This window comes from Sus scrofa, chromosome 8, assembly GCF_000003025.6.
Source record: "Sus scrofa isolate TJ Tabasco breed Duroc chromosome 8, Sscrofa11.1, whole genome shotgun sequence".
In the NCBI taxonomy this organism is placed as follows: Eukaryota; Metazoa; Chordata; class Mammalia; order Artiodactyla; family Suidae; genus Sus; species Sus scrofa.
Window position 1 is genome coordinate 99,306,148 of NC_010450.4, and position 14,790 is coordinate 99,320,937.

At 42.1% G+C, this 14,790-nt stretch overlaps 1 protein-coding gene and 1 long non-coding RNA gene across 4 annotated transcripts in view; one reads left to right on the forward strand and one right to left on the reverse strand.

The window, feature by feature from the left end:
- The window catches only part of FAT4 (FAT atypical cadherin 4), a 170,165-nt gene extending 164,181 nt beyond the window's left edge, over positions 1-5,984 (reverse strand). Inside the window, 1 exon segment of the mRNA XM_021101611.1 lies at positions 1-5,984. Within this exon segment, the coding sequence (XP_020957270.1) occupies positions 1-4,372 (4,372 nt within the window). The 5' untranslated portion in view covers positions 4,373-5,984.
- Positions 3,274-14,790, forward strand: part of LOC106504728 — a 211,556-nt gene continuing 200,039 nt past the window's right edge. For 2 of the 3 annotated variants that reach the window (XR_002346807.1, XR_002346805.1), the window contains exon 1: positions 3,274-3,407. This is a non-coding gene — a long non-coding RNA (uncharacterized LOC106504728). Of the gene's footprint in view, positions 3,408-7,501; positions 7,882-14,790 lie in introns of those variants that run through there. The other variant, XR_002346806.1, reaches the window with a different exon arrangement.

The window sequence follows — 14,790 nt, forward strand, 5'->3', positions numbered from 1 at the left end:
TATAGGAGAGCTGTCCATTAATGTCTGCATCGGGGTCATGCGCAGTCACTGAAATGACAGACGTTCCAATGGGAACATTCTCAACAATAGACTTGAAAATATCTCCAGGAGGAAAGCTGGGGGGATTATCATTAAAGTCTCTCACATGTATAACCACTGACATTGTAGATGAACGAGGAGGCCTTCCTCGGTCTTTTGCTGTTATATTTAATTTGTACAAAGACTGTGTTTCAAAGTCCAATTTTTTGGCAAGAAAAATACTCCCAGTGTTTGGGCTAATGCTGAAAGTTCCATGGTTGTTAGTCCCAGTAATACTGTAATGTAAGTCGGCATTGTCACCTGAATCTGAATCGGTTGCAGTAATAGAGGACACAAGTTCACCAATTCTCATGTTTTCCAAAACATCAACAAATAATGTTGACTTAGGGAAAGAAGGAGTATTGTCATTCTCATCTAAAATATCAATATTCAAGGTACAGGTTGAATTGAGGGAGACCGCCCCAGAATCCACAGCTTGAATGACAAGGGAATAGGCAGGTGTTGCTTCGTAGTCTAATTTGCCAATCAGTGTCACCTGACCAGAGGTACTGTCTATAGCAAACTGTCTCTCTTCGTTTCCTTTTATTACAGAATAATGAATGAGTCCATTATTACCTTCATCAACATCTGAGGCAGATACTCTTAAAACTTGTGTCAGGTTGGCTGCTGACTCTGATATTGTAGCTTGGTAAAAGTCTTTTAAAAACTTGGGAGCATTATCATTTATATCCTTCATGTAAACATGTACCGTGGCCTGATCCTTGAGTGGCTGAGGAAGCCCCTGATCTGTTGCAATGACTGTAAAGCTAAATACCGCAGCCCCTCTCCGCCTCATAAGAGACTCCCTGTCAAATTGATGGGTATTTGTAATTTCCCCACTAATTGCATGCAACTCAAAATCTGGCTGCACCATTTCAAAAGAATACCTCACTTCTCCATTTGGCCCAAAGTCTTTATCTATAGCACTTACTTTGCCCACAAACGAACCAGCCCTCTGTTCTTCTTCAAAGTAGAACGTGTAATTGGTACTGTTAAAAAGAGGTCTGTTATCATTTACATCTTCTAAAATTACAGTAACATTCACAGTGGCACTAAGGGGTTCCACTGCTCTGTCAGAAGCAACAACCAATAAAACATATCTGTCTTGAAGTTCACGGTCCAGTTCACTTTTTATATACAATTGACCATCTGGGAATATGCCAAAAGCATCCCCTGTATTTCCTTCAGCAATGCTGTATGCAATTTCACCATTTGCTCCTGAATCCTTATCAAAAGCTTGCACTTTAAAGAATCGAGAATTCACAGGTTCTGACTCAGAAAGGGTGACCTCATATGAAAGCTGGTCAAACACTGGTGGGTTGTCATTTACATCATGGACATAAACTGTTAAGATGAAACTAGAGGAGAGCTGGGGAACACCCATATCAGATGCCAAGATCTCTATCTGGTAGGAACCAGCATGAACATCCAGGGGTCCTAGCAGACTAATATTACCATTCCTTTCATTGATAGTAAAGAGGTTCTTGGGGTTTTGCTTCAGGCTATAGAGTACCATGCCATTGACACCTTCATCAGGGTCCACAGCTTTGGCCTGGAAAATGCTGTGACCTGCCTGCCAGTTCTCCACCACATTCACTCTCTCTACCGCCTGAAGGAAATGGGGAGAGTTGTCATTTAAATCCTTAACTGTTATGTTAACCATAGTGTCTCCAGTCACTGTCCCCCCACTGGCCACTACCTTCAGCTGATAAAAGGATTGCTCTTCTCTGTCAATCACACTTGCTGTGGTAAGCTGCCCAGTGACCTGGTTGATAGCAAACATACCTTTCTGATCCCCAGTAGTAATGAGATAACTGATGTTGGAATTGAGGTCCATGGTGGATGCAGACACACTACCCACATGATATCCCAGAGCGACATTCTCAAAGACCACAAAGCTGTATGCAGCCTGACTGAACACAGGTGGGTTGTCTTGAGTGTCCAATACAGTGATGGTTACTATTGCCTGGTTGGGAGACTGTAAATTGCCACCATCAGTAGCCACTATTTGCAACTGATAAGCAGTTTTTTCTTCTCTGTCTAGGGCCATTCTTGTAGAAATAACCCCACTTTGAGCATTGACCTGAAACCGGGATCTGTCCCCAGCAGATATACTATATTTGACAGTTCCATTGAGACCCAAGTCTGGGTCAGTGGCAGACACTGTGGTGATGTAGCTGCCTCCAGGCTCATTCTCCTGAATATGAGCAAAGTACTGGACTGGGTAGAACACAGGGCTGTTGTCATTAATATCCAGGAGACTCACATTTATGCGAGCCACTGATGACTGAGGAGGGGAGCCCAGATCTGTGGCCAGAACCAATAGGGAGTAAAAAGCTTGTTCCTCTCTGTCCAAGGAGGAGATAGTACTCAACCTCCCAGACACAGGATCCAGGCGGAAGGACCTCTGGTCAGTCTCAGCCTCTTGTAGTGAAAAACGCACTGTCCCATTGTCACCCAGGTCCCCATCAGTTGCCCCAAGGACCAGTAGTTCTGTCCCTGTAGGGGCATTCTCAACCACAGACACATCATATCCTTCTGGATGGCTAAATACTGGCTTTTCATCATTCACATCCAGGAGCGTTACCACAAGCTGGGCATAGGAAACCTTGGGGTGAACCCCTTGGTCCCGAGCACTGATATTCAGTACAATCTGGGAAGCGAGTTCACGGTCCAAGCCCCCAGCAAGCCCAGTGGTCACTAGGCCGCTATGTTCACTGATGTGGAACCAACCTAGTCCATTACCAGAGACGATGCTGTAACGCAGATTAGCATTGAGACCAGAGTCACCGTCAGTGGCAGACACTCCACTCACATAGCTTCCCGGGGGCGCCTCCTCGCTCAGGTTCACTCTGTACACTTGCTGTGCAAAGACCGGAGGGTGGTCATTGATGTCATTGACGAAAATTACCAAGCTTGCCACAGAAGAGCGCGCCTGGACCGCTGCGCCAGGGGGCGCCCCGTGGTTATCAGAGACGGAAACTGTTAGGTTGTAAGAAGGGATGCGCTCCCGGTCCAGGGCGCTGGCTACTTTGATGAGGCTCAGGTTTGGCACTTTGCTGCTCTGCACCTCAAAGTGGCGCTGCTCATTGCCCCCAAGAATCTGCACAGAGATGTTCCCGTTGGCTGCTGGGGAGTCGGCGTCCGTCACGGTGAGCAGAGCCACCACAGTGCCCACCTGAGCGTTCTCATCTACCGAGGCGTAGCGTGAGGTGGCAGGGAAGTAGCGGAATTTTACCACAGGGTCATTGTCGTTAACGTCCAGCAGCTGAATCAGCGCCTCAGCGCGCCCGGTGAGAGAAGGCACGCCTCGATCCATAGCCTGCACGGTAAGCGAGTACTGGCGCCGGGCCTCGTAGTCCAGGGGCTCCCGTACCGTGATAAGCCCCGTTTCCGGGTCCATTTGGAAAGGGGTCCCTTCGTCCTGCAGCCGATAGCGGATATCCGCGTTGGTGCCCTCGTCGGCGTCCGCCGCCGCCACCTGGAGGACGCTGGAGCCGACCGTCGCGTCCTCAGGCACCCCCGCCTGGTAGTGGGAACTGCCAAAAACCGGGGGGTTGTCATTTATATCCTGAACAGTCACGTTTACCTGAAGGTAGCCCCGCCGCTTCGGTTCGCCCTTGTCCTCCACTTCCACCAAAAGCTGGTACTGTGGCGTGACCTCACGGTCCAGCCCGCCCTTGGACACGAGATGCAGGAACGCACCCTCGCCACTTGGGTTGAGGGTGATATCCAGGCGGAAGCGACCTGCCTCGTTGCCCTGGATAATGCGGTAGGATCGGTGGTCCACACCATTGGAGCCAATGTCCGAGTCGGTGGCGGTATCCAAGATGACTTGCCGCCCGCTGCTACTGTCCTCCTTGAAAGTGACCACAATCGAGGGGTCCGGGAAGACAGGGGCGTTGTCATTGAGGTCCCGTACCAAGACTCGCACTTCGGTGGGGTAGGTGGGCGAGCTGGAAAGAACCACTAGGTTGATCACGTCGCTGGGTAGGCTCTCGCGGTCGATGGTGGCAGTGGTGTACAGGGCCCCGGTGCTACTGTTTATGGCAAACAGGGCGTGGCTTTCGCTGAGCCGGTAGGTGAAGCCAGGGCGCGTCTGGATGGTACCCACCAGCGTGCCAGGAGGTTGCTCCTCCAGCACCTGAAACACCTGGCGCTGCTCCGCCCCGCTGACCCGGGCCGACCCTGGGAGCAGTGACAGCAGCCAAAAGACGCGAAGGAGCTGAAATAATGATAAAGTGGGCAGCGGGAGCCACGGGCGGCCAGGAGCCCTGTCTGCTGCCAAGTCCATGTTCCTGGCTCCCTGGAACAGTGTGATATAGAGAAGGAAGAGGTGAGGCAAAAAAGTGATGACGATGACGGGGATTAAGTAGCCCCAGCAAACATGCAGCCGATGGCTTGGAGAGCTCTGCTATTTCAAAGAATCTCCTGCCCAACAGAAGCAAGTCGCATCAGCAAAAGGATCAAGGTAGCCATTTGGATGCTTAGTGCGAGAGAGATGCCTTGGGGGAAAGCGGCAGGCATTCCTCGGACACTCCTGTGCGTTGATGAGTTCCCAGAAAAGTTTCTCAAACCTTCTCTATTTTCCCCCTTCACTTTGTTTTCGAATCCGGGAGAGTCAGCGTTTTCGCCCAGGTGGATGTGAGTTGGGAGAGATTGAGGTTAATGAGGAATGAAGTTGCAAACAATTGTCCTCAGAAACTTTAGAACTTACCACAGCGAAGAAACTGAAGAGGGAAGGACAAACGTCCGTAGCGGTGTGTGGAAAGAACAATTGCTCACGGGGGAGGGGTCGATGAGGAGCCGGGAGATTCTCGAATTCCTTTCCCAAAATCTGGAGACGAGGGATTTCCTCGAATCCCCTCTCCTCAAGAACAAGGCTGCAACGCCCCTCCAACAGGGCTGCAGAAGTGGCCGCTGAGGCCCAGGCTTCGGGGTCTGAGCGCGGGCAGCTAGAAAACTGCCTTCCAAGCGCTCACAGCGGCGCTGGGGCTCCGGTATCCCGGAGCGCTCAGCTCTGTCCCTTCTCCTCCAGCCGGCGCCGCCGCCCCTGCTGCGGCTTCGAGCCCGTAGTCAGGCGCAGGCAAAATCCAGCGCTATTCGGCATTTTTAATTTTTTTTACCTCTGCCAGGACGCCTGCCGACCCATTATTTGTACATCCAAATCGAGCGCAGGTCCCTCTTTCTTCTCGGCCTCGCCAGGGTCGGACAGGAGCAGCGCTCTGTCCCCGAGTCCCCTCCCCTAACCATGCCAGGGGGATCCTTCTCCGGCGGCCCCAGTCAGAAGCCCTCTCTAGTGCGCCTCGCCCCTGACCTCGTGCCCTTTCCCTTTATTGTCCTGTGTCAGTTTCACTTTGTAATCCACAAGGCTTTTTGTTTGGGGCGGGGGTGGTGGTTGGTCCCCCTTTCTCCTTCACCCGTGGCTGTGTAGGCGGGGAAATCCGCTCTGGGCTGTGGCAGCGCCCGCAGCAGCTTCGGACGGCGGCTGTCAGCGCTCTCCCTCTTGCCTGCCCCGGCTGAAGCTAGTACCGCTGTGGAGCTGGAGCTCCTTGAGCCCCTCTCAACCTCCGGCTGGTCCCCCACACTCTCCCCGCCCCTTCCCCGCCGCACGCGCGCGCGCAGACACACACACGCACACACACACACACACACAGCGCGTCGCCGAAACACAAACAGAGGGGGAGGGAAGACCGCGAGCTAGAGCAAGACACAGAAACTTTGCTCGCCACTCATTGATCCCCGCACTTTAGTTCGCCGGACTCCCCCTAACTCCGGGTGCTGTCACCTACTGCCCCTCCCTCGCCCCATCCCCATTGGGCCGGAGCTAAAGCAGCCCCGCCTGGCACTCCTACCGCCAGCGCTCTCGGACTTTTTCGGCCTCCGACTGGCTTCTCCGGATGCTAATCACTCCAGCCTCCTGGAGGACTGTAGGCTGTCGGGTGTGGGAGATCTGCGAGTAGGAGGCGCTGGGAAGGGGGGTGATTTTTTCTTTTTCTTTTTTTTTTTTTTTTTTTTTTTTTTTTTTTTTTTTGGTCAAATCTTGGCCGGCGTTACAGCAATAACAGCAAAAGGCTGCCGCAGAATAGATGGGGGTGGGGTCAGGTTTGCAGATAAATAACTTTAGTGGCGGGGTCTGGGAGAAGACCGTTAGATTGTTATGCTAGTAATAACTCAGGGGTAAGGGGGTCGAGAGAAATAAAAGAAAGGCGGGGGGTGAGGGTCTGTTAGAGCGGGAGGAAGGATTAAGCAAAGCCTGTCTGGGAATGCAAAGCGCAGATTTGCTTTAACCGTTTCCTGCCCCTTCTCTTGCGATGGGAGAGGAGGGAGCTGCTCTACAATACAACCCGACAGAATCCAAACCAAATCTTCCTCATGCCTCCTCTGTCTACAGAGCGAGCTAACTGCAGCCCAGGTTGAGATCAACCCTGAACCTGTCCCCATTTGTCCCTCCCCCACTGTCAGGTGACTAGGACACCAAGGCCTAGGTACTGACTGCACTTTGGATTTCCTGTAGGAAAAGCCAAGGGAACTCTGTTTGTTTTGTTTCCCTTCCCAAATGGATCCCAGGTGCCAGTAGCCAAACCTTAGAGTTTCAACAATAACAATGGTAGCCCATTGGAAAGATGGAGATCTTTTCCTATTGCAAAGTTTGGAATTTTGATCTCTGTTGGAGTATTTCCTCCCAGACATTTTATAACCAATGGAATCCTGATGAAGTTTTGTTTCTTTTTGTTTTGTTTTTTTTGTTTGTTTTTTGTTTTTGTCTTGAGAAAGGGTATATATGAGAAAAATAGAAATGAATAGAGTGAAATATTAAAAATAGCCACTTGCCATGCAAGGCACTCAGATTAATTTCCCTGATATTTACTGAAGCTAATCTTTGTGGTACAATTCGGCTCTTCAAAGAAAGAAAAAAGTGACTAGAAATCAGGTATTATTTATCCTTTAAGGGAAACCATTTAGAAAATAAGAATTTAAGGCAAGTAATGTAAATATAGGGCGTGTGTTTTACTTTTCGCCACAATGACCCCTCCAAGTTTAAAACTTTTCTGATACCAGAGATGATTCAGCGATGAGTAAATACTGCCCTCTGCTGTTTTCCATCAATCTTACAGCTTTTTAGTTGTCCACTTTCTTGCTTAAAATTAAATGCAGAGACTAGAAGGATCTGGTTACAAGGATAATTCCTCCTTCTTGCCCAGGGATAGTAGCAAAGGTAGAAAAGGTCTTTAGGAGTCTCCTATTACCCTTCTTTCCTTACAGTAAAAAAAAATAATAATAATTAATTAAGCAATAGTGATAGGGCTAGAGTAGGCACAGGTGGTTATAGAAATCCTAATAGGGGATCATAGATAAAGAGGGAAACCTGGGAGATATTGGGAGCCCATTGTAAATTAAAGAAAACCATCAAAATAAGGCAGGCTTGCTTAACTAGTGGAGGTGCAAGCATTGCCTCAGGTCATTAGGTGGGGGAAAGGTTGAGGCCTGCATTCAGAGTCAGACCTAGGGCAAAAATGTAAAGATCACCTTCAGCTGATTTGAATACACCACCTTACCTGGTACCAAGGAAGAGCTACTACTCCCGGAAATGAAAAGGCAGGCCTTTCCAACCCCCACTCCCTTAGGATGATAAAACTGTGGCCCACCAGCTCCTCGAAGAGCTTCCTTGCCTGCCTGCTTGCATCTCTTACTAACATCCTATCCTAATAAATCTGCTTCTCACCTATCACTTTGTCTCTTGCTGAATTCCTTCTGTGTGGAGGCATAAAGAACCTGAGACTTGGTGAGTCCAAACGCAGGGTAAGTAACTCAAATTTAAAACTGTGGGTTTAAGTTCCAATCTGGCTTTAGGCTGGGTTTGAGTCCAGGCATGTGGGTTCAAGTCCCAATCTGTGTTCTGGCTAGGTTCAGACCGTTTAAGTGCTTGGTCAGTTTTAGTAGGCCAGACAGCAAATTCAAGTCCTCTGGTGCAGATGGCCTGTAACACAAAATTGGTGGGTGGAAACATGAATTCTAAAAATGCTGTCACCAATTCCTTTGTTTAGGTTAGGGCATTCACTTCTGCATTTTCCTCTACTATATATGTTGTTGTATTCCGAATATATGATGATTTGGAAACAGGCAAGAAAATTAGGTTTCACCATTTTTGTATTTTTAGAGCTTGAAAACTTGTGAAAGCATTGGAGGCTCTTAAAAGAGAGACATTTTAAAGCCTTTTCTCAAAACTCATATATCTGCCAATAAATCACAATCTTAATACATTATTTGGGTGTATTTTTAGCCCACAAAGATTTGTAGCTTAACTAAAGTGGAACCAACAGTTTTACAAGCAATGGCTATGATATGTGGTTTTAAGAGAATATTAGGATTTTCTTGCTTGTCTGTTGCTGTTGTTTACTAATGTACCACAGTTCAGTCCTTAAGGTAAGACAGTATAGAAGGAAAACATTTAGATACTTGTAGGCTATTGGGTACTTTTTTTTTTCTGTTTTATTGTTTGTTTGGAGAGCCTGTGAGATTATAGTCATACTTAGTCTAAATAGTATTAAATTCGTATTGAGTGCATTTAATTTGGGAAAACAGGTGAAAATCATTCATTCTGTGGAGTGAGAAGTATAATATATATTAATTTTTAAAAACAAGATACGACAAAGTATTGCAAAAAGTGTATATATTTGGTACATGAAATAACTTTTTGAACAGTTCTGCAAAAGGACTATCAAAATGATTTAGACAATGACATGGTTTTTTAAATAAATGAAAGCCTTCCATAATAACTACATTAAAGTAACACTTAAAAATAAAATCTACACATAAAATTACAATCTGTGTACACAATTTAAGGAATGAACAGAAAATGATTTTAATAAAAGACAAATAATGCAATCTTTATTGTATTCAGTTTACCTCTCTTGGATTTCAGAAATTGTAGTAAGACAATGCATGGTAAAAAGTAAAGATGCCCCCAACAAAATAAAAGTAAAAACATACAGAAATTGTATGTTTGAGAGAACAAAGTTTATTTTCGCTTTTCCATCAAAACCTCGATTATTTTAAGAAAAAGATCACTTACTGAAAGCTTTCAATAAACCTGAAATTATATGCTTCTAAGAGAGAAGATATTCATCTATTTTAGTAGACTGTAAAGGAAAATTATGTATTTTTTGTATCCAAGTGTGAAATAAACTAGACATGTGAACTCTAGAGTATACATTAAAACAAATAGCTTTTGTAACAATTTGTTGTCCTGATCTGTATATAAGGACCATCATTACTTCACTAAATGTTTGAAAATACTTCTTTTTTCATGTTTTAGAGCCTAGGTGAAGAAGTTAGGGTAAATCATACTCTACAATTAATAGCATGTTAGCAACTTTGTTAGCAGAAAAGGATTCTACTCCCCTCTCTTGCCCTCCCTTCTTCCTTTGCTTCTCCCTTCTTCCTTTCCTCTTCTATCTCGCCCTGTTTTTTCCCTTTTCTTTCCCCTTCTTCCTTCTCATCTCCTCTCCTCTTTTCCATTCCCTTCCAGTTCCTGAATTCTTGTTTCTCTCTTTCCTTCCCCCCTCTCCCTTCCTCTCCCATCTTTCCCCTCCAGTCCATGGTTGCACTGTACTCTTTACTATACTTGGCTCACCTTACCTTATTTTGCCTTAATCTTCTCTCCTCTCCTCTTTACGGTTTCTCCTTCCCATTACAGGACTTCCAGAGCCAAACACTCCAGTGAGTTCAATGTGTACTTTTTGTTCCATGTTTTTGCAAAATACATATTATTTATCCCATGTTTTTAACTGAGATAAATAGATTGGTTATATTGTATATGTGTCTCATTCTCTTTCTTATCTTTTTCATCAGGCACTATTTTTAAGGTTTATACATGTTGCCATGTGTATCGCTACACTGTTGTTTCTGACTTGTGCCTTTAGTGTAAAGAGTATACCTATTACTCTTAACCTGTCTGCTTATACAGTTGGAGACATTCAGATTGCCTTCAACTCCCCGACATCACAGATTAGTTTGCAATGAACATCCTTGTGATTGTCCCTAAATGGAAAGACATATTTTGGGGATATGTAGTGAGGAATGGAAGCTGAACTGGATAGCTGATAGCTAAATAAGAGAGAGTTTTGTTTGTAGGATACAGTGTTTCTGAGCAAGATGAGAACTGATCCTAGGATTGGGGAAGCATGAGGTTCAGAGATGGCCAATTTTCAGAAGTGGGAAAGGGTTTAAATATTGGTTAACTTTTGGGTGTGGAATTGAAATTAGTAAACTGTAGTTTTTGCACATTGGCTGAATGTCATATTTTTTATTACAGATGTGATTTTAACAATGATTTGGGTTGGGTTTAACACTGGTTCTTTAACTGGTTTTTTATGTCATTGATCCAGATAAGATTTTTGTCCTTAGCCATGTTATTTATCTTACTCTTATTTCTGGCTCTGTTGATTTCCAACTTCTTATGCTAAAGGTTTAATTCAGTATTTCAGATTTTCTTATTTCCTGATAAATATTTTTAAAACTATAAGTTTCCCTCAACATACTGTACTAACTCTACTCCACAAAATATTAATTTCACAATGCTACATATAATGATTTCATTATTATCCACATTTAAATATTTTGTACTTTATTTTATATTTCTTCTGTAGCACAAGATTTTTTATTAATATATAAATATACCTCTAAATATGAGTAGGGTCATAAATAGTCCTCTTCTTCAGCAAGCCGGCTGCCTTGCACCACTTCCCTGGCACACAAAATCTATATCCCTCTGTCACTATTTATTCATTGTATTATAGTCAAAGTAGATAATCTGTGATAAAAAGAAGTCTCCAGTTTCTCTCCAATCTTCTTAACCCTCCAATCAGTTTTACACAAAACAACCCACCAATTTTTTTATCAAGATTTTAATTGATCACTGCCTTCTCCTTGATTAACTTTACTCATATGCCTTCCAGGATGCCATCCTGCCTCATGCACCACTACTTTTTAGTCTCAGGTGTTTTACTGTGTAGCATCACAGGGCTCATGGGACAAATTATCCCCATCCATTCTCTAAACTCTACCTATTGGTGATCTTATCCTATAACAAGACTTCAAATAAGTTGATTACACTCAGAAAAGAATGTGAACTCTGCTGTTCTTGGGTGCAGTGTTATGTCCATATCCATTAAGCTGTTTGTTAATTACGGTATTCACATTTTATGTATCATTACTGATTTTCTTTTGGTTTTAAGTATCGTTCCCCAAAGAGGCATGGAGACAAATCTGTATTTATGTTTGCAAATTTAAATCTCCTTGTAGTTATGAGCGGTTCTTTTTTTTTTTATGCCGACATTTTAATATATATTTATAAACATATATACTTTATATTATCACCATGGATTAAACCTTTTCTAATTAAGATGTGAATCTCTTTGTCCCAAATAATGTGCTTTCCATTAAAGTCTACTTTTGTCTGATGCAAGTACAGGTAACCAGCATTCTTTGATACTATCATGATACATTTTTTTTCCTATCCTTTAACCTCCTCTCTCTCTACCCTAATGTTTTAAAAGTCTTTTTGTTACAGTATTGTATTTCAAAATGCAATCTGAGTTTCTTTTTAAAAAATCGTTATTCTTTCTTAACTGCAGCTTTTAGTCTATTTACATTTGATAGACCTGTTCACATTTCTGTTTCTCCTCTCTAATTTTGTGTTTTGCTATTTTTCTCTAGTTTTATCTTTTGTTTATTTCTGTGTTTCTTACCTGATTCTTGATTAATTAGATACTTATATCACTTTTGCCACTACTTTGGGTGATATATGCTCTGTTTTGTCTAATTTCATTTTACTTCAAAAAATTACAAAATAGATTCTTCTGAAAGTTTAAAATAATTCAATGGAAAAAGATTTCTTGAACAAACTATTTTAAATGCATTCATTTACTGCTTAACTTACATCTTAATTTGGTGTTGCTTTTTAATTCTTTTTAAATTTTAGTCTTGTATAACATTTTTATTTCTAAAAAGGCAGTAATGTATTTGACACAGTTTGTTGCATTTGAATCTTTCTTCTACCACAAGTGTTTTATCCTGACCACTTGCATTCTACCTGAAATGTATTTTTCTGAATTTCCTTTGGAATGGTAGCCATTGGTAGAAATACTTTATACTGGCCCTGTTCTTGAAATATTTTTCTTTAAGAATAAAGTTATAAATTTGAAACTATTTTAGAGTAATTTAGACATAGTTTTTCATCATATGCCATTCTAGCGCAAATATGAAAAAAAAGGAAATTTAAATGAAGTAAATTAATTTCAGGTGCACAGTAAGTGAATCAGTTATACACATACATGTATCCATTCTTTTCTCCTCATATAGGTTATTATAGAATATTAAGTAGATTTCTTTGTGCTATACAGTAGGTTATTCTTATATATTTTGTATATAGTAGTATGTATATGTTCTTTTATTTTCTCTATGCTTAATTTTGATTATTTTCTCTGACTTGTCTTCCAGTTCACTAATGCTGTCTTTACCTGTGTCTGTCTAACTTGCTTTTAATCTCACACATTTAATTATCAGTTTAATCACTGAATTCTCATACCTTAACATTTTGGTATGTTTTGACATTAACTATCCCCCACAGATATTTTCAAGCTTGCTTTTCTATTCCTTTGAACATGTTAAACATAGTTACTGATATTTAGATATATATCTGAAGATTTCAGTATCAAAAATATTTAATCATCTTTCCACTTTTATTGCTCATTTTAGCTTATTGTAAATTGCTTCCTTGTGTCATTAGTTATGTTTGAATATGAAATTGTCATTTTAATTGGCAAATTATTTGTGATACTCCTTGAGACTTAAAATTAATGTGCTCATGTAAAGAAGAGCTGATTATGCTTCTATTAGTTACTCGTGGGTTACTACTAGTCTGTGACAACTACTGCTTTCATTGAAGCTAATATGCCATGAGTATACAAGCAACAACATTTTACAAATCACTAAGTAATACTGCCAAGTAAACCATAAAAATTGCTTTCTCATCAATTTGGGTTTTTATTTAAAGCATTTTTCACACTCATATTGTTGTTATGTCATTCTTCTATAAGTGTAAAAAGGAAAGTATAAGCAAAACAAACTGAACAAAGCACTCTTCGATCTTTTTCACATTGAAAGTCCAGCCCAAAGTGGTATAGCACTTATTGAAAAAGAGCTCCATTTTAGCTCTCTACTTTTTTTTTTTCCTAACATGCAAACACTGTATGTTTGATGTTCATATATAGTGATGATTAAGTCACAAGTGCTGCCAGGCCTTTAGCAGATATGATACATATCCTAACTGCTAAATATGAAAATGGAACCCCTGAAAAGTTGAATCATAGAATAATTAAATATGGTGAATATACTTGAGGATTTCTTTTCTATACCTTCTCAGTAATGTGATTTTCAGAGCTTCCTTGTGGCTTAAACTTCTTAGGGATGTAGTCCCCCTTCTCCATACCTCAGTCTAATCCTTGCCAAGGCAATTTTATTTTCAGATTTTTGGAGAAGGCGGGGGGTGACTATGTATATCTGGATATACAGAAAACTAGTTATCTCAACTTGAACTTAGGTTTTAGGAGCTCCAGCTTTAACAGGAGACATTTCCTATTACACTTCACACCCTCAGAGAAGCCTGGGCTTTTCCTCTTAGTTTTCACACTTTACCACACCTTTAAAATCAAAATTGGAGTTGTCTCATGGCTCAGTGTGTTAAGGATCCAGTGTTTTCACTGCTGTGGCTCTGGTTACAGCTGTGGCATGGGTCTGGCTCTGGCCCTGGAAATACCCTATGCTATAGGTGCAGCCAAAAAAAAAAGTCAAAGCTCATATTTGTGGAGTTCCCGTCATGGCTCAGTAGTTAACGCATCCAACTAGGAACCATGAAGTTGTGGGTTCAATCCCTGGCCTTGCTCAGTGGGTTAAGGATCCGGCATTGCTGTGAGCTATGGTGTAGGTTGCAGATGCAGCTTGGATCCTGCGTTGCTGTGGGTTTGGAGTAGGCCAGAGACTACAGCTCCGATTAGATCCCTAGCCTGGGAACCTCCATATGCCACAGGAGCAGCCCAAGAAATGGCAAAAAGACAAAACAAACAAACAAACAAAAGCTCATATTTGTGAAGTTAGGACAAAAAGCTACTTCAATGTTGAGTTTACCTCTATGAGTTCTTATCTAAACTACATATAGTAATTCCTAACTACCAAGTCATGTCAGCTCTTTGATGTTTTATAAAATATTTTAAAACTTAGTGATTTTAGTGGGTTTTAGTGGTAAATAATAGCCTGACATATTACCAGAATAGGAAGTCTATTTCCATTATTTCTTCAAATATTATACTTTTTTTATTTGTTTTTCCTCCTTTGGGAAAACTTATTATTTGGTACATATCCATAAGTCAGGTATCATTAGCTTTTTTTTTTTTTTTTTTTTTTTTGCTGTTTTCTGGGAAAATTCCTCAATTCAATCTTCCAACTCATTAATTTGGTCTTTAGTCATATTCAGTTGATCACTGTTTAATCTTTTGTTCTTAATATCAACCCATATTTTTGCATACCAACCATGTATTTCTACTTCACTAAGTTTTAAGTGAATTTTAATTCTTATTTTATACTAAATATATCTATCTATCCATTAATTGTCTATCTGTGCTGAGGAGGGATCAAAGACCAGAACTCAGT